The sequence below is a fragment of the Eucalyptus grandis genome, chromosome 8 (assembly GCF_016545825.1).
Source record: "Eucalyptus grandis isolate ANBG69807.140 chromosome 8, ASM1654582v1, whole genome shotgun sequence".
Taxonomy (NCBI): domain Eukaryota; kingdom Viridiplantae; phylum Streptophyta; class Magnoliopsida; order Myrtales; family Myrtaceae; genus Eucalyptus; species Eucalyptus grandis.
Genome location: NC_052619.1, coordinates 63,910,960 through 63,936,764, shown reverse-complemented (window position 1 = coordinate 63,936,764; position 25,805 = coordinate 63,910,960). Strand labels below are relative to the sequence as shown.

The following is a 25,805-nucleotide window of genomic DNA, read 5'->3' as shown; positions in this document are numbered from 1 at the left end:
TCTATCTGCTAGTCATGGCATCAAAGTCCCAGGTTAAACCCTTACCAACAAGCTGGTAGGACCTACTTCACTTTAATTTAAGAAATCATGTTAGCAAGTTTAGCAACCATGCTCACCAGGCACATGCGAGAGAGAGAGAGAGAGAGAGACTTTTTGGGACATAGATAGAACCTTCCAACTAGAACAGCTATGATGGTACTGCGGCTCAAAGCCACAATATACAAAAACATATGTATTGATCTTCACTCAGGTTGATTCAATCAAATAACTTTGGCTTCACAACTTTTGTGGGGAAATAAATTCACTTAGTCACAACATTCTTCCTACTATTCTCAACTGACCTCATATGAAGATCAGAACTCACGTAACTCACTATACAGAGCTTAAAGAAATGGTCACACAAAAAAATTGCCAAAAGTGAGGACTCCTAGACTCCTACTAGAGGTGTAATCTGCACAACAAGCGATTGATGAGGACACAGAAGGTTGGGGGCACCAAAAGATACACGAGCAAAGACCAAAAAGAATAGTGCAGAGGAAATGGAACAGGCAAGGCATGGCAAAAAGTTCTTTGTGTAAACATACATACTCAATGCCTTCAATTCCAGCAGATAGATAAGCAATCTCTACCTTGAACCTCAAACAAAATGGATCTTGGCTCATCTTATTGTAATTTCACTTTTCAATTCCAAGTTCTTTGGAGATATCTCTTGTAAGACTGAACTGCAGCGTGTTATGCCAGGGGAAAAGGGTCCGAGTAACTGGAAGCTTTCTCCGTAGATCCTGCATTCATCACATTACAACAATACTTAAGTGATCGAAAACTTGTAGGGAAGTATATTCAAATTCTATAAAACCTTATAGAATATGAAAACAAGAACAAGCACTATATCAGCCAGAAAAAGGATGCGACAATGGGCAGCTGTCATCTTTACAATAATAAAGCAGTAAAAGGGTAACAACTAGCAAAGGATAACACAGCCGGGATGAGAAATCATTAGGCAGATGATGAAAGATACAGCGCAAGCATTCACAGAGTTACTCAATAGCCAGCACTTTTCTTCAGGGGAAAATCAAGCTCGTGCCTTTCAAGTAAGAGATACGTCAAAATGCCATGAAAATGACCCAGTAGATCCTTAATGAAGTACCTTGGAAAGTAAATGGTTACCTTAAAGGTGTTGTCCGGCAAATTGGTATATGATGCCTGTATTGATAGATTTTAGAAAATCAATATGCTGATTAAATTAACGATATACACATAAACAAACCCACTCATACCTCAAGAGAACCCAAATACTCTGTCTCATGATGGCGAATTATACTAGCTATTGAAATAGCACAATCTTCTGGGGACTGGAAGAAGTAAATGCAAAAGCCAATGAGTTCAGCACATCATGGTATCTAGTCATTAGATTGTTGGGCACTAAAAATGGTCAAGCAAGCAAAGAGATGATGGGCCCTAACCTGAAATATAGTTGAATCTTTGCATTCATGCTTTGTATCCAACTGCACATTTCCCTCTTCAAAATAATGAGCGCCCACCTAAATAGCAACAAGTGTTATGTTTCCCATAATTCAGATGGATGAGGCTATTAAGAAGGTGGGAATGGGGGAGGGAAACCAGCTCAGAATACCTGCATTTTGCCCCTTAATTCAAGAATTTGTATATCATCCTTAAACTCAATGTTCCAGACTGAGCGCCAACTTCCAGTGCTGCAAATATGTCAAAAGCAACAAGTAAGTTGCTAATACCAATTTCAGAAGCTAATAACTAAACTCGCTGATTAAAAACTGAAGAGCGGAGGGCATTGTTCCACCATTTTCTGTTTAGATGGATTTGCAGCACCAAAGAAAGAGACATAGTTACTTGATAATTAATTATGAGCTTCACTAACCAGAAATTTTGTGGGCTATTTCTAGCAGCTTGAATAACTACGGCAAGCTCAAAATCAGATCCTGGTCCCTCCACATCTTTACCCTTTGTACTGTAAACTGAACAGACACCTTTTGGATAAGCCTCCCCAACATATTTCAGAACTTCTGCATCCAAAGCACATCTGAAAGAATCAAGGCGGAAAAGGGATCGTGAGAGCAAATTATTTGACTGCCATAAAAAGGAAGGACTCATAGGGTATTTCTAGTTTCACAATGTATCAAGCATCACACAAGGAAAGCTTCAAAGTCTATTTCTAGGTTCTGGGTACCCAGCATTTCTCCAAATAGCAGTGAATTCATAGAATAAAGTACTTGGCTAAAAAAAGTATCAAAGATGAAAATAGGGCATGCTGCAATGCATTATTCACTTTGCTTTTACAGCATGGTTCTATGAACCTCTCGAATGCGACACATCAAGGTAGCACAAAGAGACGTACAAAGGATGGAGGATGGAAAAATAGCTGTTATGGGCATGTACCATAAAGCACTCAGGAACAGAAGACATTCTGGCAAGGACGAGTCAAGGGACCTATCAGGAAACAAGAAACGCACCTGAATTCCTCAATATACGGAGATGGAAGCTCTTCATCAGTTGCAGGTCTCACGTCTGTACAAACCTGAACCAAATTAGCAGATAATCAGAGAAACGGACCGCATATATCAAACAAACATCCTTGAAAACAAAAGAGGGACGAAAGAAAACAATGCCGCATGAGCTTCGGGATCAATCCAAGATTATGAAGCCAAAAGCCAAGAACAAAAAACAAATGCAAGGGACCAAGTTGAACTCCAATATTGAAGGCAGATAGCTAATCAAAAGACTGCAACACTTCGCAACACTCACTTGCTTGACGTGGTCGACAATCCCGACTTGTGCAGTACGCGGATCAAGGAACTGATTCTCCTCAAGCTCGCCGAACGATGTGATCAGAACCTACAGGAACACGGACGTCAATGCGCGAGCTTTCACACCTCTCATCCAGGCACAAAATGACATTTTTTTAACTCTCAGCATAACCAACGAATCACACCAGTTACAGGATCAAAGCACGAAACAGCGCATTATCAACACCAACAGTACAATGCAACTAATCCAAAAAAAGGCGAAACACTAAGTCAGCCAATCTCCGGCGGAGCGGATCTGGAAGACTCACTTCTCCCATGCCGCGGGGCATGTCGAGGCAAATCATCTGAGCCTTGTTGTAAGCCGGGAACGCCTCCGACGCCGCCTCGCCGTACGCCCCGTCGTCGTCCAGCACCGATCTCACATCTGCAAGACACGAAGACAACCGATCCGCGCCCCGCTCGATCACCAAACCCAAAACGAACGCGTGAAACCGAAAAAAAAAACCGACAAAGGCAAAGAGAGAGAGAGAGAGAGAGGATGGCCCCCGGGGAGGGTGGTGGTGAACCTTTGGCGACGTATTGGATTTCGCCGCCGGGGGAGTGGAGGAGGAACCACTTGGCGATCTCCTTCTTCTGCTCGCCGCTGAGCTCCACCTCCGGAGCATCTTCCTCCGCCATCGCCCCGGCTGTTCCTCCGCTCGAGGAGAGAGAATGCGGTTGCGGATTTCGGAGGTAGAGAGAGAAACTGAGAAGGGAGAATGGTGCGCCGGGGGGAGGACGAGCCTCGTCGTCTGCGTGCGGGCCCGTTCCACGAGGCTAGAAATGATTTCGGTGTGTGTGGCCTCTACGCCCGAGGGAGACGCCGTCGCGAGTTCCCAAACGAGCTCGGCGGTACCAGTTAAACTCGATTGGCGATATTTTTGGTTTCGTGAGCGTCGGATCAGGGTTGTTGCGGTGGAGACGCGGCATCTCGTCCGTTCATCTGGGCCGGCCCTGTTCCCGGGGATTTCGTTTCGCTTTGCTGCGATTGGGGGCTACCGAAAACGCTCCTCGACCAACCCTCCCTCTGAAAAGTTGATGATATTTTCTTTTTCAAGGTATTAAGTATTTTGGTCTCTTCGGAGACATCCGATAAAAGGTATTAAGTATTTTGTATTATTAACTTTCATCATCTCGTTAACAATTGCACATGAATATAGCAGAATAATTGTCTAAAATACCATACGATTTGCCAATTTAATTATAAATCTTTTGAAATCTTTTCAATTTAGTCCTAAGTCCTATTATTTAGAAATTTGGCTGAAATGACTGCATTAAAATGAAATTAGCAAATAGTAAAAGATTTAAAATTAAATTAACATAATTAAAAGGTGAATCAGTATCCATACAATAAGATTGGACAAAGATATGTCATGGGATAAGTGGAAATCCGTACACGTTTCTCTGGCTCTATCGCATCACAGGCAGCATGGGTTCTTGCACGGGGCAAAAGCATTTGCCTGCTTTCTTCTTCATAGGGCCCTCAAGCTTATTTCCAACGGGAAAGATGCATGGACGTGATAACTTGAGGGCTTATCTCTTTCTAGACAATGATAGACCCCTCAGCGGCCAGGCTTCCAGCTTATGAACTTTAGAAATGGGGGGAATAGACAGAAAGAAAAGAAGGGTAAGGTGAGACCTAGCTTGTGGGGGAGTTTGATTGAATAAGGGTGTGTTTAGTTCAACTTTTCTACAAGGCTTTCAGCCTTCAAAACCTTTTAGGCAAATATTAGGATATCTAGCAACCATTCCCAATGAATTTTAAAATGAAAATTAGTATTGGGGAGACAAAGTCAGGGCAAGTGCTGATTATAAAATTTATTTATTCGTGACTAATGTGCCTTTGAGAAAAATTAGGCGCATCGTTGTCTGCTCTCCATGTTCTCTCACACGGGCTTCTGTTTCTTAGATTTCATCTTGATGCACACTGCTTCTTGTTTCAATATAAACAAGGGCATTTCTCCTTACATTGTGAGGTGCGTAGTTTAGTTTTAAATTGCCTGGTACTTTGTTCTGTTCATCCAAGTTTTTGCTGTGTCTTTATGATGGCCACTTCTGCAACAGCTTAGGGCGTGCATGGAAACGTTTCTTAGAAACGTTTCCGGCACACTTTTGTACGGAAAGTGTGCCCAGAAACAAAAAACAGAAACGCGTTTGGTTGCGTTTTGTTCCTTTTTTTTTTGTTTCTGGAACGAAAAGTAACAGAAAAAAAAAAAAAAGTTGTTTTCCAAAAAAGCAAACACTCGGAAGAAACAAAAGAACAAAACGACTCTTCTCTCTTCTTCTTCTCTTCTTCTTTTCTTCTTTTTTTCTTATTTTTCTTTGGCCGGTCGCCGCTCGGCCATGGCCGACGAGGCCGAGCCTCGACGGCTCGGCCTCGCCGTGGTGGGCCGGCGAGCCTCACCGTGGCGGGCGAATTCTTGGGCCCAGTTGGCCGAGTCACGGAGGCCGGTGGCGGGCCGACAAAAGAAAAATAAAAAGAAAGGAAAAATAAAAAATAATAAAAAATGTTTAAAAATTAAAAGAAACAAAAAAATAATAAAATCTAACCAAACGTGTTTCTGTTCATTTTTATTTAGGACCAAACGTTACCAAACGCGTTCTTTTGTTAAAAATTGTTAGAACAAACACTTTTTTGTTTTGTTTCCCAGAACAAAAGCACAGAAATAAATCCATGCGCACCCTTAAAGTGACAATGTGTGCGTTTAACTCTGTAAAACCAATCAAAGAGCGTTTATCCATCCACAAGAATTTTCTGAACCAGGACTTTCAGTTTCTGCTTTAGTTTGGAGGGATTGTTGTTTGCTGTGTTCCCAAGTGTATCATAGTTTATCATCCCTGTTTTTACGGGGTAGGAGTCCATTGCTTTAGGAGTCACTTAGTTCGGTCCATCGTTCATCCGAGTTTAGGTTGAAAGAACGTTTTCTATAATTGAATACGGCCGTATTCTTAAATTGCCCTTCCGAAGCTTTGCATTTCCTGGTCACATTTCACAATCTAATAGGTCAAGGTCTATCTGCAACCTCCTTGATGACAATGTTTATATATTATTAAAATTTCAGATGTTTCGAATTAAATGCGTCAGTCACGAAATTTATATCAAGCAAAAAATAAAGAATCCATCTAGACAAGCATAGTCAAGCATGATCCAACCCAAATTATTGATTTTTTAGGCAGGATTTTCCATTTCAATCTTTGCCCAAATTATAAATGCAAGCATTACATTCTCTACAATAAAATAACTTCCAATTTTCTCATCTCTGAGATAGACACCCAAATGCAAGCACTTCTACATAGCGTGGCCTAGTTACTCTTCGCGCATGACGTAAAAGCAAATTGCTAATACAAACCAATATTGATGCCAAGATGACGTCCACAACACACGTTAATCCTCCTCAGATACCTGGCTAAAGTTGATTCCACACCATAAAGGGATGGGACCAATGAGCTATCTATTTATAGATCCCCTACCTGTTTACGAAATCCGATGGTTAATGAATTTCAGAGTGAATACGAAATGCTCAGCAACAAGCAAAAATCAGGACCATGATGCACGACAGGCTGAAGAAACGAAAATGAATTCAATAGGTCAAAGCATTGTTACAGGCTAACTATTAACCCATTTGAAGCTAAAATGAAACTAATTATACTTGCTATTTTCCAGAGTTTCCTCGATCTGTTGTTGGTGCACTGGTGAACTGTCCATATGATCGTAGTATTGAAAATTTTCAGGACAACTGCTAATTACAAGCGGCAGTTATTCTCCTGCAAGCAATCCGGGGCTCTGATGCTCCACAGTTGAGTTCACGGCTTTTATGTATGCATAGTTCCTTATTGCACAGTTTCCTGCATTGAAAAAGGGAATTAAAACAATGACACGACGCTAATCCTATATGATAGAAAATCACTGAGTGAGAAAGAAATTAAAATGGATCCAGATGCATCGACAGAAGTTCCACAATTATGAACTCCGGATCAGTCATGTCTTATACTACCAAAAGATACACACAGAACCACGCCTATAGTAGAACACAAAATGGCGCATAAACCAGAAGAAAGAAAAAGAAAATCCTACTGGACTCCTACAGATTTCCTAACACTATCTGCTTATATAAAGAAAACTACTTTTACCAAACATAAGGGTATCAATTCTGCCACCACCATAATTCTCTCCAACATGTCAGATATTGTGCATCGATAAACACGTTCTGCATGTAGGAGCATGCTCCTTGGAAAGAACATAATCCGATGAAGGAATGAAAGTACATAGTTAGGAAAACAGTTCTCCTGTATGAGTATGGAAGAATTCTAGGGAGTTATGGTTAGTTTTTCAACATGCAGCAAGGAATACATTATTTTAATCATCTAATCCTCCTGTTCTCTAGCCAACTTTTAAAAAGTTTATTCGCTTTGCCATGGCAATTCATCAGGCTAGACAAAAATGGCGTGTGTAGTTTTGTGAAGTCAGCAACTTACATAAAATCATCCATCTGAAAGTTGGAGAAATTTTAAAATCCATCTACAACTTTGATGCCAGCATTCTTGTCCCACTGCTCAGGAGGGGCTGCATCTGCCATTATCTTCTCCTGACCACGCCAAAGAATCTGAAACAAGAATTAAAACCTCACATAAGTTCATACTGCATGCGCAATCATTAAAAGACGCCATTAATACCTCAAAAATTGTCTCACTTTGTCAATGACACCAAATTCTTGGGCCTTTGTGGCATCCATGTAATAAGGTCTTCTCATGACAGTGGCTACAGTCTCTATGGACTAGAGTCATTCAGAATTAGCATTAGTTATCCCCTTGCCCATTAAGATATGCAGAGAGAGAGAGGGAGAGAGAAAGAGAGCTCACATTCCCAGTGTGCTTAGCCAAAAGCTTTACAAGAGTATCCCTATTGGTTATCACCTACAAAAATCATCAGAAGCAACACGAACATCATGAATAGAGAGACTATATGCCCAGTTCCAAGTCAACTTATTTTGCACACTTTTGCACAGAGTAGCAAAATGCCTATTATGGTTATGTATAGCTCAATAAATATCGCTAGATACCTCTTTTGCACGGATAAGAACATCACTGGCTGGCATCAACCCAGAGGATGGGACACGAGGTTGCTGGATCATTGCTGAAACGATATTGTGTTGACATCAGACAAGAAAAGGACGAGAGCAGAACACAGCAGATGAGTAGACAATACCAACGCACCTTTGGCATGCGGCATCATAAACCTTTACCCTTAGATCCCGAAGCAAGAAGCAGACAGGCATGTCCTATAGCTGCACCTACGGCAACTGTATGTATCTGCAAAATTAAAAAACATAAATGAATAAAAGTGAAAATGCGAACGGTTCAGCACTCAAATATTTTTCCTAGATCCAAGTGTAAAATTCAGTCAAAGTACTTCAATAAGCAGAACGAAGCCAAAATCATCACTAAGCACTACCTCGTTTAATCAAGTACCTACTATAATAACCAGAAAGTCACTGGAAGTTTTAGCAAACATAAATGCAAATTGTAAGAAAATTCACCTCATTCTTCAGTTGCATCAATGCATCATAAATGGCAAAACCCTCTGTCTCCATGCCCACCTGCGAAGCAATGATTGTAATTTTAACAAATTTCTAAGGATATAAACTGTTGTCCCTTACCAATTAATTTGTGTCTTTGCTAAGGTCAGGTCTTGACCATTCATAAGCTTGAAAATTCAGTGCAAAATCAGTCGCAACAAAGATGGAAGCTTACCGTCTCACCGTCATCACGAGTTGTTCCAGTAGAATTTATGTAAAGATATATTGGTTCCTTTGGATCCATCCATTGCAAGTACATCAATTCCGCAACTACAAGCTCTGTGACTGCAGGCACCAACTGAGAGACAGTAAATAGTTAGTTCTATCTAAAAGACCTACAAGAGGTGGAGCTGTGACTTGCCAAAGGCAAGAAAGTACAGAACAAAAGATGGATGTAGAGAATGCAGTTGCCACCAATGCCAATTAACAGGTAGAAAGTTCATAGTAAGTTCAGCAAATAAGTGACTTCAAATAGATCATTTACTTCTGAACAAATGAGCAGCTCTAAGACAATAGTTTTTTTTTTTTTTTTTTTTTGGGGGGGAGGGGGTTCCCTGAATAAGATGATAGTAGTTCTTATCTACCAGCTACAGGCAAAAAGCAGTTTCCTACTGACGGAAAAAAAAGGAAGATACTATTTCTAGCAGGAGCTAACAAAACCTGTTAACATCATCTATAGATTCCAATCAAGGGCGCAAAAAAGAAAATAAAGAGTTCTCCTTCAACACATTCCTCAATTTTCCATTTTCCCTTGCCCTGATTAGTATCCTTTCTCGAAGTTATAGACACTCCTTCACATTCCCACTGGCTTCTCTGATCATTTCATGCTGATTACGAAATTTTCACATCAGGAATGAGTGCAGTATGTATTTCCAGACTGAAGGGCTTAAAAGATAACAAATGTTGACAATTTAATGTGAAACACTTACTGGCATGCCAATGTAAACGATTCTTCCATGGAGAAGCAGTGAAGGCAAATCCGGTGGAGGCCTCCTTGGTCGGTGCTCATTGTACGAAACTGACCTCTCCACCTGATAAAAATCATTGTCATGCAATGGAAACCGATCCTCTAAAAACCAATCCACTGAGTCTCAAGAACTGATATTTCCACTTTGACTAAAGAGAGGAAATACTTAATAACAAAATTTACTTAATGAGACTGAGCTCTCCCCTGTTACGAACATCATTATATCACATAAAAGCCAGAAACTATGAGTTATGAACAATTTAGAGCGGCCGCTTACAGATGAACCAAAAAAAAAAGAAAAAAGAAAAATCATAATCTCCAATTTATTTCGTGACCTGAAACTTATAAATCCTCCCACCATATCCTTGAAATTCACAGTTTGATCTGAGAAAGTTCGTTTGAAAATATCAAATTTTCAAATTTAGCTTAAACAACTGTGTTTGCAATTTTTGCTCTATGAAACATTCAATCAACCAAGAATATTTTGATAGCACACCAAAACCAACTCTCCTAAGATTGCTGTCAAAACTCTTATTTATTGAGCAGAACAAAACGATATCAGTAACAAAACCACGACAATGGAACAAAACCGAGCAATTCTCAAACTCAACCACAAATTAACTCCACTACCTGACGCGAAGAACTGAGCTTCTCTGAGTAGAACAAATCCACATGAAACCGTGCATTGCTATCGACTATGCTTATCGAAAAAAATGAAACAGAAAAGCACAAAATCAACTCGATAAGAACTCAGTCATGGCCACAAAACTCACTCAGCAACGCACTCAATAACCAAACAATTACGTATGCCGTCTCAGGAAAATTAAGGAAACGAAGCAATTGTAGCTCCCTCGACCGATAAATTCCAATCGACCGAGCAATCCTCCGGCTCCCACAAAGAAGCGAACCAAGAGAACCTCGCCGAGCCTCACTCGCTGGCTCGCTCACCTGAGCAGGCGTGGCCATGAGCTGCGGGGACTCGAACAGGTCCAGGTACGGCGGCGTGTCGGAGCTCACGGGGCGGGCGAGCAGCGACTCCGGCGAGGCCGCGGCGACGGAGGCCAGCTTCGATAGGAAAGGGTCCTTAGGGTTGATTGGCGGCAGGGAGCTTGGAGGAGGAGCCCTTGGAGCCGATTGCGGAACAGCGGACGCCGCCGCCGCCGCCGCCGCCGCCGCCGACGACGACGACGGTCCTTCCTCTTCCTCTCCTTCCGATGGACGACGCGGTCGAAGGCGGGACGAGAGACGCCACGGCGACTTGCAGGCTCGCGGCCATTCTCGCTCGGGCGGTTATCCTTCGAGCTGCTTCTTCCTCTTCCTCCTCTCTTCTTCTCTGGTTTTGCTAGAGAGAGAATCGAGCATCTACCGGTTCGTGGGCTTGGCAGGCTTGCGGATGGAGAATTCCGGGTCGGTTCGGGTCGGAGTCGGAGGCCCGTGAGTTCGGAGATGGGCCTCCATTCCGGGTTTTGGTCGGATCCACGCCCAATGCTCGAAGCCCCTCAAAACGGAAAAGTAAAACGGTGTGATTTTAACAAAACTGGAAGGAACATTATAAAAATCGGCCTGGATTATCAAAGTTTGCATGTGTGTAGTCAAGGTTTTGGAGCGTTTGGCTTCTGACTCAAATTCAACTCTTTAAATTTTTGAGTCACATTGAAACTAATAGTAAAGCTTATCCAAAATATTATTTTTCTTAGGGGAACTCAAGTCTCCTTGTGTTTGAGCACTTTCAATTCGGAAAGTTACCAAAAAATGTCTTAACTTATGGCACTTATACCAATTCAATCATAAACTTTTTAACTTAGTCAAATTTAGTTTCAAACCTTTTCGACAATTTGTCAATTGATTCATTGCGGCCAATTTTGATAAAAAATTCCTAACATAAATGTTAATATGACTGACGTCACCATGGAAGAAAACCGTCTCAAACTACATGTTTATTAATTAGAGTAAGCAAGTCTTTTTAAAATTCACAACTTCGATTTGTGCATGTTGTAAGTCCATAAAACTATAATCATCTCGAATTCTACATGACATATTGACTATTCACTTTTGGCCACTTTTCATGTCATGTTTTTAAGAGAGACACCTATTTATGGAAGTAATCACATTTTTTTTGGGTAATTGCATCAAGTTCGTGTGCTTTTTCGCATTTCATCCCTTCATTTCCATATCGATAAAAAGCGGAAGAATTGTGATCAAAGGATAGAGTGGTAATCAAGTGGTAAAGAGATTACACTATCTTTAATGTGATCATAAATTTAAATCATATCGCGAGAAATATCCAACCTTCTGCCTTGACCATTCAACCATATCACGAGCAATGTCCAACCTTCTGCCTTGACCATAGGACAATTCATGCGGACAGATTTCCAAATTTCCGGATTCGTACATATATGGGCCAGACTGAATAGTCCTTGGCTCACGGGAGAAAATTCCATAGTGGGTACGAGAGCTTACAGTAGCTGCGCCGCTGGCCTACACCATCGATTTTTATGACTTTAGTTTTGTATTTTTATTGACCCTTTTTTGTCCCCACCGTTCGACGACGCTGTCGGTCATCTCGCCCGTGGGTGGCCATTTGGGTTTCTCTCGTCCGTTTCGTGGAAGCGCTTGCCAGGGTTTTCGAACGGACAATTCGGTAAAGTCAAAAGGAAAAGCAAAACGATACAAATCCATCTCAGATTTTACCTTGAAGATTGTCCATAAAAGCGACACGTAAATCTCTAAATCGCAAGGAATCGACCGTTCTCCTCGTAATGAGTACCTTTCTCGCACTCATTTTGCTCCCAACTTGCGTTTATAATTGCCTCGTTCAACCCCACCAAATTCGTCCACCGACAGGCCACAGAATAAAAAAGCCCGCACGCGCGATGTTGCAAATCAGCAATTATTGAAAAATCCTAACACGAAACTCCTCCCACCGTCTATTTCTTTGGATGATTTTTATTATCTATTTTTTTTACGCGTTACTATATATATATATATATATATAACAGAGATAATTAGGAACTCCGCGTGCCTCCAGTTCACGTGCCAGACTTGAACCCGAAAGGCTCCTCCAAATGACAGGATGACAGCCTTGCCATGGGACTTCATAGACTCAATTAATGAAAATCATGCCCCAAAAAATGAATTTTTTTTCAAAAACTCGAATCGGAACTCCTGTTTTCACCTCATTTTAAATCGATATATATATATAAATATATACTTTAATACCAATTATTGAAGCGGCAGAATGAATATTGAGGTAAAAAGGTGCCAGACGATAGTCCACCTTTTCCCCTTGTCTTTCTTCTTTTTTCCCAATCAAGAATCAAAAGACAGCACATGAAAGTAAAACTACTGGGGCGGTTGGGGGTGGCTTCCGTTAGATGTCTTTTGACAAAAGCCCTCAATTATTCTAATAACCCTTGCCAGCCTTTGAACAATTTTTCTTACCACGGAAAAGGTACAAAGACAGCAAAAATCTCAAGAAAAAGCAGAAAAGATCATAAAATATTCTCTCAATAAAGCAAAACCAAATAAAAAACCAAAGTGAATAAAACCAAGAAAAAATTGAGAATTTTTTTTCCCTTGCTTAGTGGGTGGAGGAGAAACTTCACTGAGGATGAAGTCCTTGATTGGGTTTCTCGCCGTTTGAAAATGGATGAGATCTCAGCATAAGAGAGGGGAAAAGAAAGGCTAAAAAGCCTGAAACTAGAGACGATTTCCATCAGATATTGCTAATAAGTGCAAATTGGGATCACTAGCAGCAGAAGATAACTTCATCTGATGTACTCCTACTTTCTATTTTCTGTCTAATCCTCCATGAATTAGAGGTTCAAGAGCATTTTTTTTTCCTTTCTTTATCTGACACAGTTATTCAATAAATGAGCACGGAAATTCACCCCACAAAATTAATGAAAGAAATGATCTTTTACAGATGCGCCCCCTGTTTATACCAACAATATTTCCATCAGAATAACAACACAGACCGCCCCTTCCCAACTCCCGGTCTTTCCCAATGTATGACAATTAATCAGTCCCATCAAAACCCAACAAATAAGAAATAAATAAAAAAGAGAGAAAAAAAAAAACCCCAAAAAAAGAAGGAAAAAATTGAAAATTTATGGGAAAAATAAATGATTCAGCCCCTGCACCTCGTGATGGCGCTGCAGCCGGGAGTAAGGGTTGGAGCTGGCGCCGGGCCGGCAGTTGTAGTACGACGCGCCGCGCCGGGAGCAGGGCACGGTGTTCCTCTTCAGCGCCCCGTAGCTGATGTAGCTGCTCGTCGCCAGGATGCGCCGGTTCGACTCCGAGTCCAGATCGAACTCCCCCTCGCCGTCGCCGCCCGCCGCCAGGCACTCCGCTATCGACCCCTCGCAGCGCGATCCGCCGCCGCCGCCGGCCCACCCCAGGCGGTGGCCGTGCTCGCTGACCCCGCCGCCGTGGACGGCGGAGGCGAGGAGGCTCGCCAGGACGAGGGCCGAGATCAGGAAGAGGCAGGACCGCGGCGACGGAGAGAAGATGCTTGCCATCTCGACGGTGCTTTTTGGGTTTCTGGGTGCTTGCTTGGATGAGTGAACGAGCGGTTTCTTGAGGTTTCCCTGCTTCTGGGTCTTGCCTTGGACGATGAGAAGATGCTCTCTCTCTCTCTCTCTCTCTCTCTCTCTCTAGAATACTTGTTTGGTGGGTGGACTGGGAGGTGAGAGGCTGGCTCTTCTCTACTTCTTCTGCTGTGGGGGGAAGCTGGAAGACACAGGACGAAGGCTAAGAGGAGCAACCCTTATAAGACTGAGGTGGAGTTGAATTTCTAGGCGTGGGTTCGGGGTTCATTTACGGGATTTGCCACTGCGGAGGTTTGAAATTCTGTCCACAACCGCCAACGTGGACCTCAATTTTGTACTTCGTAGCCGCGTATGAAAAGGATAGTAGGGAGGTACTTTTAAACTCTCCATTGGATGAATATGAAACCGTGCATTCCAATTGAATAGGCTCGCTCAATCTTAGACATTATAGAATGAGAAATATGCAGACCGACGTTCCGATGAAATTCGAATTCCACTTTCTAACAGGTACATTGTTCTCCTTAGAAGGTGCAAGGCATTCTTAGAGCAATGATACAAGAGAAATCAATCCAAATTTGAAACTAACCGAACAATGTGGACAAACTAACTTGCGTTAGTCATTTCTTATGTCCAAATTTTCCTTTTTTTCCGCTTATTCATCATGGTAGTGCCCTAGCTCGACCTTTTGTAATCCCAGCTAAATTCAATGGCGTGTTCTAGTTTGCCACTAAGCTACAAACATCAATGGCAAGTGTGTAATTAAGGGCGCCTAATAGGGTTGTTTTGCATTAAGGCCAGCACCACACATGGTTGACTGGTTGTAATCCTCCTCTCAAGTGGTTGAGAAAAAGAGATGAGAGAGAAAGGAGAGAGAATAAAGAAATGTTGGGGGGCAGGAGAGGGGCACCTAGGGTTTGCACCTATTCCCCAAATAAGTTATAATTCAGTCCTATTGCCAGAATCCTGTTTTTAACCGAAACACGTTTTCTCTCTCGCCCACTTCCGTTAACGTACCGTTGGCCATGTATGTCGTTGCTCAAAGAGCAACGTTGAGGAATGTTCAAAGATGTAAAGAAAAGGCTCATGTATCAAGTAAATTTAATTAGTCGACAAAAGTAGAAGTATATATATAATCAGTTTTCTGGTAAACTCCACATCAACATTTTAAATTCAAGCCTGAGAAATATGATATCGCTATAAAAATTGAGATGATTGAACTATACAAATGAAACTGGTGGGATTAGACAAGCCCAAAAAGAAACCCACAAAATGGAAAATGTATCGAGTGCGAGTTTATCTTTTCCCACATGTCATGGCAACATAAATTATTAGGCACACCAACTTAACAATTTGATTTAATAATAACTCACTGCATTCATATCACTACAAATGCTCAAGTCGATTGAATTCAAAAAAACACATCAAGTCTCAAAAAGTACTGTTATAATTTCGAATCCGAGTAATTTCCTAGAGATTGTATCCAAGTAAATTCATGTTATGACAATTAAACCAAACCATGTATTTAACCTTTTTCAAAGCTCGGAGACTAGCGTAGCAGGATTCGGTCGACTGCAAGTGTGTTGCCAGTTAACTCTGTGTTGCTAGTTTAAACTTTTGGAGCCAAAAACGAAGGAACAAAGTTCAAATGACCAACGGCTGTCGTCAGGCGAGCAGACGGCGTTATCTGAAGGAAGTAAAAGCCGCCGTTAAAGGGGCGGGGCCCGTCGCAAACTCAAAACACAGATCACTCCCTCGATGCGGTGTTTGCGCGTCTCCAGAATCCAACTAATGCCCTCCCAATGCCAGCTGTTTCTTAACCTGCTCTCCCCCTAAAATATCATTTTTTTAAATGACTAAAAAAAAAAAAAAGGAGCTGGCCCCGAAAAAGACCGAAAAATAGAAAATAATCACTCCAGAAATAGCTCTTCAGACACACTCTCTCTTTCGGCGGATCTCCTAACGCCATTTCATTAAAATAATTTTTCTCCAATCTGGGACCAGGACAGAAATGGACATGGAAATCTAAAAGTTAAAAGGAGAGAGACATTCGTTCCCCCAAGTTGACGGATGTGCCCCCTTTGATTTAACAGCTCCAATTCCTTAACCACCCTCACACCCCATTCATCCCTTCCCATGTTCCTCCCATTTTACCTACCGATGAACGGACGAATGCGAATTAAGCAATTAATAACTCGGTGATGATTTATGATGTCGTTGACATATCTGAAGGAATCGTGCTGACCAGTGAAGAAATAGTCGCCCCCAGAAATCAATTCGTATGGAATGAAAGTTGAAACTGAATAGAGGGGCTTAGAGACTATGGAATTGATTGGAGGAGAATCGGTCAATTCGTTCTTGGAGTCATCTTTTCACCAACCGCACATGATGAGAATAATCAGGAAATGCGCAGAGAGAGAGAGAGAGAGAGAGAGAACAGGAATATCCATAAGGTACCTCGAACAAATGCATCGAAGGGCCCCTTGGAAGGCTATATGATGCAGTCTTCTGGGTTAAGTCATCCGAAGGGCCGGACGTTTGGTTCATCTACAAGGACCATCTAAGTGTTCTTCTGTCCCTTGTTCACATCAAGGCGAGCTAATATTATCTCTACAACCCCCCGCATCAGGGCGAATCATCTCTAACCAAGTTTCAGCATCGTCCTTCTGGAATTGTTACACCGGCCAATCCACCTCATATCATCTCTTTCTGATAGAAACAGCAAGATGGGCTGTCTTCGCTGAACACTAAAGCAAATAAAGTCAGACAACTGCAACGACATAAATTGCTAAAATGCTTTCAAAGGCCACTTATCAAACAAGACAATGTTCCATTGAAAAAAGGCAAAATAATCTCATAATTTCTGCCTGAATAACAGATCTGTCTTTGCCACTGGAGAAATCAAATCTCTTCAACACGACAACCTAAATAATTTCTAATCAGTCCCAGCCTCTAAAAGTCATGGGCAGCATGAAAGAATGAACGTCAGATTTCATCTGCAGATGTATGGGACAGAATATGACTGAACAAACATAAAGACATTTGCCCTGAAGGTTTAAGTCCATGGATGAATGACCGTACGTAGAGGTGACAAATGCACCATAAAACCACATGATGCCAAGACACAAAATGGGTGAGAGGAAAACTCAGACACAGGGACTTGTGTGTACTGAAATTTACATGGAGGATTTACTCCGCAGAACAAACTCCTTATCTGAGCCTTAAGTAAATTTTATGATACCTTGACACCGTCACAAATTACCTCAGCAGAAAATATTGCCACAAATCAGAACACTACGAATTCGCCATCCTTAAGTATAGAAAATGGAAGTAACTCGCAAGGAAAAGTTAAACTGAATTCGTTGGAGTTTAAAAATGATGTAATCCTTCTAGAATGTGATTTTAAGAAAGGAACATGAACCTCTTAAAAACCTTTTGACTGCTTCCTCTTCAATATACACAGATTGACTTAAAATGGTTTTCAACAGACAAAACAGAAAGCTCTCTATGGCAAGGGATCTATTTAGTCAAAAATCTTCAACAGTCTTTTAAATGTTTTGAATGTGCTGGTGCAAATAGTAGAGAAAGAAAGCGGGAGAAAAACTGACAATTTTATTTTCATAAACAGAGAAAAACTGACAATTTTATTTTCATAAACAGACAGACTACAAGAATAGCTCAGAGAAAATCCGTATAGAAGGCAGCAGAAACTTTAATCAAACAAGTCATAGATCTCCACATGAACAGCTGTTTTAGAGATGGCATCGAGCAGCCCCCCTCCCACTCTTTTTTCTTTTTTTCTCTCCTCCTCTTCCACCATATTTGAAGTCACGAAGCTAGAAAGGAATTATTGACAGATTTAACAAGGTCTAAACACAATTTCCAATAGTTCTAAATTGCTATGTCCTGTCCATAAAGCATGCGACTCTTGTAAGAACCATCAACACTTCTCTGCTTTTATCGGAAGGAAGCCAGGAACAAGTTGTGGTAGAATAAAAGTGCAGAACCATACCTATATCAATACCTCACTCAGCAAAGCGCATCAACTTAATACTGAAAAACAAAGGAGAGGGAAAAAGAAGTGCATTAAAACGGCAGCTTTGTTGCATGATGGACTAGTTAGATTGGCACAAGCACCAATGTATAGTCAAGTAGGAGAAAAAAGGAGAAAAGAAAAAATGACACAGGACGCTTAAAGCAAGCAAGACACTACTCCCAACTATTTGAAGAAAAAAAGGACAGGATATATCAAGCATTGGAAGGCACAAGCACTTACCAGTAAAACTAAGAGACAGAGATTATCATAGTCAAACAGGAAACATAATGTTATTGATCTTCATAGTATGGTGGTGTTGATCGAACACAGAGTTCATCACCATCCTCGTTATCATCATCCTCATCTTCATTGGTGTCAACCCAATTACTTGGATGACGTTGTGAAAAACCATTTCCATCTATAAAAGAGAAGAATGAAGAGAATCGCTTTAGAAGGATTATCCAATTCAACTACTAACAAACTGCATGAACATACTAATGATGCGCTAATTAGTGCTATATAAGTGACAATCTTGTTCGGTACCTTTGCCTCTAAAAACATTTACAACCACTAACAAATGACATGATACAAGCAGACTAATTGAACTGATACTGAGAAGCCCAAGAAAGGCACGTCAGTTCAGTCTTCCAGAAATAGGTACTTGCACAGGTATGTGCAATGTATCCTTGGGGTTCACAGTCGAGCAAAAAGAGTAAAATAGTTTTGCTCCACCTTGTCTGTGATATCAGGTGGACAGTCGCACAGAAATGCTTACAGGTTTGGTAGGACATACATGGATTTTTGCCGAAACTTTTTCCTTCTCGGTGCATGAATAAAGAGTAAATTTAATTTTTCCTTCTCGATGCATGAATAAAGAGAAAAAAGTTTGCAAGATTCCAATATAAAGTCACGCAATCAATTGGCCTAAGCCGAATGCTTTCCAGCAAAGCAGCATTTGCAGAAGGGAAACAGGCAATTGAGAAAGTAGCAACTTTATTTAGAAATACCTGTAGGAGATAGCAAAACAATTCGACCTACAGATAAAGATGGTGTTCATCATACACAAAAAATGAGAGAGAGATTGAGAGATGAAGAATCTGGACCAGTTTGGGTGTTTCCTTCAGCTGATGCAGCCTTTGATATTTGAATGGTGCTGATCCTTTCAATTCCTGACTGACCACCAGCTCTTAGGATCCTTTCTTCTGGAACTTGCCTTCCATCAGAACCACTGCCACTTCTTGCAGCACTTCCTGCCCAAAGTTAGTAAACCACTCAAATTTTAATTCCCAAGAGATATCTTCCAATTGACTTCCTGATAAACATTATCTTACTGATGACATACACAGCATCTCATTTTAGAGCAAAGCAAAGTCAATTTCCTTGCCATCTTTGAGATGATAGTGCTACAAGCTACAAGGATCACTCACCCGAGAGTTCAGACCATATTCTGGTATGATTTGATGGAATCTCGGAAGCACTTGTTCTATTCCTCTCTGGCTGTTCTCCAGAAGCTTCTGCAGTATCAGCCTGGCCCAGCATTCCATTTGCTGAAGGTCCAGTAGTACCTTCATGTAATTGGGATGTAAGCATGGTGGCCAGTACAAGCGTAGCATCAAAATTGGAAGAGGCCCCTTCATCAATGCCAAATTTGGGGGCCATCAAAATAGGCCTGTTGCATGAAAACATTCAGTTGTATCAAGTTCTTTATTCTTATCTATTTTGCATTTAGTTGCACCTAAGCCCCCCTGTGACAGACAGCAGAGATGTGCTTAAAACCACGAATTTAGTACCAAAAAAGAAAAGTCAAAAGATTTACATTAACCATCAAGTTATTGCACTGATATTCTTAGCTGGCATACTTTACTAGCACCTTGCATTAAACTCAATAAATAAACCATTTATAATTCAAACTAAAACTTCCTTAAACCATTATTATCCAAACTTGATTTGAAGGTACATTATATTCTATCAACCAAATTTTCAATGATAGTCTCTTGTTTTATGACATTCAGCTCAGAAGTAAAAATTGTCATCGGCCTTTACAATTGTGATAGTGAAGCTATGCATTAGCATGTATTAAAACTCTGAGCAGATAACTAGCAGTTATGCATCTATTAAAACCAGTTATGGACTGATTGCGTGAAAACTACCCGTTGCATCTGAACTATTTGCATATACAAAATTGAAGTGAAGCATGGAAAAAAATGGATAGAAGGTAAGAGTCGAAAGAGCATTCAGAATTTACTTACTCGCCAGCCTTCTCAAAGTACAAATGAATGTCCACTTCACATCCCTCACCGAATGCAAGAAATGCCTGGATTTCCACGAGATGGACAGACATTAAATACTATCATATTCACAGGAAAAAACAAGGAAAAACTTCGACATAAAAGATGGTCCTGAATGTGACCCCAATAGGATTTCAGCAACTAGGTGGACTCTAGGTGGACTCATTTTAAGGAAATGGAGTTTAGTTTGAAAGTGAAGTCATATGTTCAAGAACTTTTAGCTGCATTTGCGACCCAAATGTCTTGATAGATAATATAATAAAAAACAGATCAGATGGAACACCTTCAACTCTTTGACAGCAAAAGTCACGTCTACTGGGTTGCCATTATGAGTGTACTGCACAAACTCTTCCACAGGATCTATCCACAGCTGAGTGTGCAGAAAAGAGTCGTTCTCTGCAACCAGAATCTGAACCATGATATTCTTCGCCATAGACGATTGAAAAGGAAAAAGTTAATCTCTACCTTTAGTAGGATCAATGTAGCTTCGAAACTCGACAGCTTTCCCACCAAATTCACTAGCAGCATCAGAAGGATCAGAGTTGCGTTCCGTTGCAATGATAGTAATTTCCTGAAGGGATGACTGAAAATTTGCAAGCAATCTATTCAGATCACGAGGCCTCACTACAAAATTGCTTGGGTATCTTCTCCTATCCAGAGATAATTGTTGTATGTCGGGGTCAACATTGCAAGTAATCCAGTATGTTTTCTTAATGCCTGCATGCATACGACAACATCACATATGCATGAACAAAAACTCACAGTTGGCACCATGAGATAAACATGTATCTCTGCATGGTGCAGCTCCTTAACACATTTATGCAGGTTTGACAGGCGCCGCCCTCTGATTTATATTACATTTAGATAACATACTGAACAGTACATAGGTTGCACGACTGAGTCACAAAGGCTTAAAATGTTAAGTGGCCAACAAAAAAGAAGTAAAAGTGGTAGACCTAGGGATCTAATTTTTAACATAAACTTCCCCATCTGTTTAGTCTGAATTTGTTGGCTTTATAGGTCATATTGGGCACTGCAAAAAAAATCCCTTTAACAGGGTTCATGCTGCTTTTACATGATGAGAAATTATAAAAGCTCGTCTCCATGGACACATATGACATGATGAATAAATGCTTCTCCCAGCAGCATCTTACAGTCATTTTCTCTCAATGAACATGTCAGTTTCAAGACTTCATTTCTGCTATTTTTCCATAGAATTGAAGTGAAATTATTTTTAGGGGAAAAGGGAATGCGCTAACTTTTCCATCTATGCCACGAGCTTGCAATCTTAACCGTCAAATACACCATTTCAAACATAATAAATTCAGAGCACCGCGCACACAACAGAAAGGTCTTTACCGCTGAAGCACTGCAGAGCCCATTGAACTTTTGATGCATTGATGTCTGGTAATTGCACACTCAAATAATCAATGTTTGTAATAGGCGTTCTAAGGACAGAACAGACAGCCTGCAGAGAGTACTCGGTAAGTGCTTGTAAGTTTCTTACAACTATAAACTGGCAAATATACTAGAAAGATGAGCAATGACAATGTACCTTTAAAAGAATGCTACATTGAACTTGTGAGCCAGATACTGTAAACACATCAAAGAGATCCGGCTTGAAGGTTATCAATTGATAAGCAGATCTTGATGAATTGAGGGCGTGAAAGGAAATCTGGAGGTCAAATACAAATATGAGAATCCTAATCTGACATATTCAAGTAAGAAGGTGATATTTGTACACAGATCAATACTATTTCAACTCTAATACATCAAATAGTGCCAAGTGCCAAGCATGAGCTTAGAACTTGGAACTTCTAATGTTATTTGGGCAAAAGGAAGCCATGGAAAAGTATGGACATATAAAAGTTATGATCGGGAAGAGAACCGTGCTTTCACTTAACTTATTGAATGTTGCAAAACTCCATACAACACCATCAAAGTAACTAGACATACCAGGAAAGCATTATCAAGACAGAACAGCAGCACATAGACAAGGTTATCTACAGGGCTTTTCTCCTATGGTTTCACCATTCGACATTTTCCTTGAGTATTACCGATAGTTCTTCTTACGATGTAACGACTTTGAATCACCCTATCAACAGCATCAGATTCTTTTAGTCACTTCCAGATTTAGGCACATCAAGTTCTAATCACCGTCGACAGGGCAAATCCCAGCCTATGTCAACAAATTTCTGCCTCAAATCCACCGCCAAAAGGTCCACGCACTCAGCAATCGGTGCAAGGACTCCCAGAATTTCTCAATCGGACGCTGTATCGGGCGAAATGAGCCGATACCTAACACGGCATCATAGCCATCTAAACTAAGTATCGCTCGGCAAGGGCACACGAAGAAGCAACTGCCGTGGCTATTTCACTCAGATAGATGAAGCTGAGGAACGATGATCGACGTTGATTTCAGTGGCCACATGCCGGAGCCGTGGCCGAGAGAGACTACGGAGAAGAAGAAGAAGAAATCGATGGAATGACCTGGGAAGGGAAGCTTGGATGGCGAGGTCGGTGCCGACGCGGGAGAGGCAAGTGATGGAGCGAGCCAAGGTCTTCAAGGCGTTGCCGCTCAGGCTGAACTCCATTTTTCCAGCTCTTCGCTTCCCTCTCTGCAGCGACGCTACAGATTTTTATGAGGGGGTCGCTGAAAAAATTGGCGGGATTGGAAGAAGACGAGGCTTGGTCTTTGGCTCGGGGAATCAATTATACAACAGTTAATTATACAATTATATTACTGATGTTTCCCCCAGTGAATATGTTAGTTTTATAAACAAATTCATAAAAAATTAGGAAATAGTTTGCTAGATAAGGAGAAGGAAACATGACTTCTCATTGGGCCACTTTTCATGTTTCAATAGGGTGGGCACCAGCTTTCCCAAAATTTTGATCAAAACGAGTAAATCAATTTCTTTTGTCGAAAGTAAACTTTCGGTCCAGACTGTTTTAATTATAACTCATGCTTCATTGAAGTCAGCCGTAAAATTATAACTCATGAAACTCCCCAAAAATACAAACGCGGCCCAATCGACAAAGTAATAAATATAAATTATTTTGATATTTGGTTGATGTTAGTGAAGAAAACATTACGTTGTACTATAATTTGCTTTATTCCTCGCGATAGAATCTACAATGTTACACGAGCAGCGGAGCCTGTAGCACACAATAATATCTACGAAGGTCACATAGGAAGAGAAGAGAAAAAGGGCACAAGACACAGCCACTCAGGCGCGCGTGATGTGAGCGTTTACATTTCCCACCCTCCAAGCTCCCCGTTCCCACTGCTGGGCTGGAAGGCCACTGAACCTCGGACACGTGGTACAACCTTCAGTACCATTCTTCCATTGTCCTGTCTAGCATGTCAACACTCAACGTGTACCCAAGTATGTGCTAAAACTGTTTTGTCTAAAACTCTGAAATGTAAAATATTGTGGGTATTCTCTCATTGGTGGGAAAGAAAAAATTACACTCGAGATTTAGAGGGACCTTCAGGTGAGGAGGGTAGACTCCATCGCACCTCGTAAGGGGTGTTTGAGGAACTGATAAGCCGATATAATAGTTACTCGTGCCGAGTGCTGATGAAGGTGAATGGGTGGGTGAAACACCGATTGCAAGGTCAACATGTGCTTTGCACAGTCTCTCAACTAATTTGTTGGCCTTGTACCCCCGATTGAGAGACGTTGTGCATTAAGCATGCCTCATCCTCAATAAATAAAATCCCCTCCTCTCCGTCTTGCTTCATCCATTTGCGCAATTGAAGGTCGGAGGATTCGGGCTTCCGGGGTTTCTTCATCCCTTCCAAACATGGATTCTCTTTCCCATTTCAAGAAGAGAGAGAAATGCTGACTTGCTTTTGGACATGAATTCTTTATTCCACATAATGCTGCCATGGATCATAAGTATTTCAACATATCCCAGTCATTAATGCATGCCTCATTTACATGCATCAATGTTAAGAATTGGTTGCTTACAAAAATGAGTCATTGGAAAATTAATGTTTAAATTCAGGAAAATAATTTTATATTAAAAAAATCAAAGATTTTTTTTTTTCCATAATATGATTGGATATGGATACTTTAATTGAAGACTCTGCGTTTGGGCACGATACTGGCTTTTGGATTGGAAATCGAATTAGAGCATTTCTTGGATTCTTTCTTAATTTGTTCTTTCTCAAATCTTATTAGGGATTTTGTTGGGATGAGATTGCATTATTTTTGCAACGCAAATAACTTGTCAAGTTAATTATTTTATACTAGAGTGAGATTGGACGAACACAATTTAATCAGCACCATAATTGAAATCAACACTTCTTTTAAAGTTCTATTTATTTGTTAAATGAATCTTTCTCTCCTTTTATATCGTTCAATTCTATTTTCTATTTGAAAAACCAAATTCCTCATCTCAAGTTTTGATTAGGTCCAAGCAGAAAAGAGGGAAGAAGGTGTGACGAATGGAATAAGACTGTCAGATTCAGAGAATTTGAGAAAGAATCGCATTAGATGTCAATGAATAAGATTATTTATACATATTTTTTATATGTAAAAACGGTGAGAGAACTGAGATTTTCTAGGAGATAGGCTTTGAACAATCGAGATTTAGAGGAAGGAAGTCGCTCCAAGTTATGATCGTTTTGGCTTAGCTATTAAACCAAGTACTTTATTCAACTTTATCGGTCGAAGAGATGAAGAGCACATGGGGACCATGAGACGCATTTTGTCTTACTCAATTTATTATTTTTAATTACTTTCTTTTTTTCTTTTCTTTTCCTTCCACCTTCTTCCTCCGTTGGCCACGTGCCTCGGCGGCGGCTGGAGCCGTGGGCGAGAGGGACGATGGAGAAGAAGAAGAAATGTGGAAAGAAATGATTGAATGACCTGGAAGCAGATGCTTGAATGGCGAGGTCGTCGCTGACGTGGGAGAGGCAAGCGATGGAGCGAGCCAGGGTCTTCAAGGCCTCGCCGCTCAGGGTGAACTCCATTTTGAGTTCTTTGCTTCTCTCTTTACACTGACGCTATGGATTTTTATGAGGCGGTCATTGAAAAATTGGCGGGATTGGAAGAAGAAGATTAGGCGAAGGTGTAGAGAGGGAAGCGAAAATATTTTGAATTCCAGTGCTACATCTTCTAGAACTTCAAGTCAATCCACGGTGCTAAATTCCAGTGGTACATCTTCTAGAACTCCAAGTTAATCCACGACAGCCATTACCAATTATAGTCTTCAATCGTCAGATACTCAAGTAGCTCTTTGGATAAGGGAATTAATGATGTTAATGATGTAACACATTAATTATCATCTTTTGCCCCCAAAGATACGATTATATCATTGATGTTTACCGAAGAAAGTATTTTAAGTTTTTTAGAGTTATCATTAGATAGCAATGACGCGTAAATCATAATTTATAACTCGAAGGGAAATCACAAAAATGGTTTATGTACAAGTATACCCATTCAATTTTGATCCTGATACTTTATATTTATCGCGTATTTGATCGGTAAACTAATCTTCAATCTGATTTTAGGATCAATGTTGATTTTTTCGTCTAGATGCAAACAAAAGGTGTGAAGTA

General features: G+C 40.8%; 4 protein-coding genes across 5 annotated transcripts; all 4 read right to left on the bottom strand.

Annotated features, from left to right (window-relative positions):
- Positions 1-167: 167 nt before the first annotated feature.
- On the bottom strand, positions 168-3,645 carry LOC104415600 (F-actin-capping protein subunit alpha). Of its 2 annotated transcripts, none has more exons than XM_018861178.2 (10): positions 3,347-3,645; positions 3,089-3,204; positions 2,779-2,868; positions 2,487-2,551; positions 1,895-2,056; positions 1,634-1,712; positions 1,464-1,541; positions 1,278-1,352; positions 1,148-1,203; positions 168-782 (listed from the first exon to the last, which is right to left on the bottom strand). In XM_018861178.2, the coding sequence occupies exons 1-10, from the start codon at positions 3,456-3,458 to the stop codon at positions 659-661; spliced, it is 957 nt and encodes a 318-aa protein (XP_018716723.2). In that variant the 5' UTR covers positions 3,459-3,645; the 3' UTR covers positions 168-658. The 2 variants fall into 2 exon arrangements, with proteins under 2 accessions (XP_018716723.2, XP_010025233.2); XM_010026931.3 differs by having other exon boundaries at positions 1,168-1,203; positions 3,347-3,612.
- Positions 3,646-6,254: 2,609 nt separating this feature from the next.
- On the bottom strand, positions 6,255-10,652 carry LOC104415598 (ATP-dependent Clp protease proteolytic subunit-related protein 3, chloroplastic; the record flags this gene model as incomplete). Its single annotated transcript, XM_010026929.3, is given in 11 exon segments — positions 6,255-6,670; positions 7,296-7,423; positions 7,511-7,594; positions 7,680-7,733; positions 7,880-7,953; positions 8,034-8,060; positions 8,063-8,129; positions 8,357-8,416; positions 8,571-8,693; positions 9,325-9,426; positions 10,311-10,652. Coding segments are annotated over 10 exon segments (1,029 nt in total), but the record flags the coding sequence as incomplete, so codon positions are not given.
- Positions 10,653-13,226: 2,574 nt separating this feature from the next.
- LOC104415597 (rapid alkalinization factor) lies at positions 13,227-14,124 on the bottom strand. The gene has a single exon (XM_010026928.3). The coding sequence runs from the start codon at positions 13,880-13,882 to the stop codon at positions 13,472-13,474; it is 411 nt and encodes a 136-aa protein (XP_010025230.2). The 5' UTR covers positions 13,883-14,124; the 3' UTR covers positions 13,227-13,471.
- Positions 14,125-16,198: 2,074 nt separating this feature from the next.
- Positions 16,199-22,827, bottom strand: LOC104415621. The gene is made up of 10 exons (XM_039299064.1): positions 22,724-22,827; positions 21,789-21,912; positions 21,593-21,701; positions 20,699-20,950; positions 20,517-20,629; positions 20,195-20,259; positions 19,373-19,614; positions 19,049-19,195; positions 18,186-18,363; positions 16,199-16,649 (listed from the first exon to the last, which is right to left on the bottom strand). The coding sequence occupies exons 1-9, from the start codon at positions 22,825-22,827 to the stop codon at positions 18,236-18,238; spliced, it is 1,284 nt and encodes a 427-aa protein (XP_039154998.1). The 3' UTR covers positions 16,199-16,649; positions 18,186-18,235.
- Positions 22,828-25,805: the final 2,978 nt, after the last annotated feature.

Bases quoted from the DNA above. Each gene is read 5' to 3' on its own strand.
- LOC104415600 (XM_018861178.2), bottom strand. From the start codon at position 3,458: ATGGCGGAGGAAGATGCTCCGGAGGTGGAGCTCAGCGGCGAGCAGAAG. The intron at 2,869-3,088 runs GTGAGTCTTCCA...GTGTTCCTGTAG, and splicing joins TGCCCCGCGGCATGGGAGAA to GTTCTGATCACATCGTTCGG. The intron at 1,713-1,894 runs GTTAGTGAAGCT...ACATATTTGCAG, and splicing joins AATAGCCCACAAAATTTCTG to CACTGGAAGTTGGCGCTCAG.
- LOC104415597 (XM_010026928.3), bottom strand. From the start codon at position 13,882: ATGGCAAGCATCTTCTCTCCGTCGCCGCGGTCCTGCCTCTTCCTGATC.
- LOC104415621 (XM_039299064.1), bottom strand. From the start codon at position 22,827: ATGGAGTTCAGCCTGAGCGGCAACGCCTTGAAGACCTTGGCTCGCTCC. The intron at 19,196-19,372 runs GTGAGTGATCCT...AACTTTGGGCAG, and splicing joins AATATGGTCTGAACTCTCGG to GAAGTGCTGCAAGAAGTGGC. The intron at 18,364-19,048 runs GTCCAGATTCTT...TCTCTTTTATAG, and splicing joins TGAAGGAAACACCCAAACTG to ATGGAAATGGTTTTTCACAA.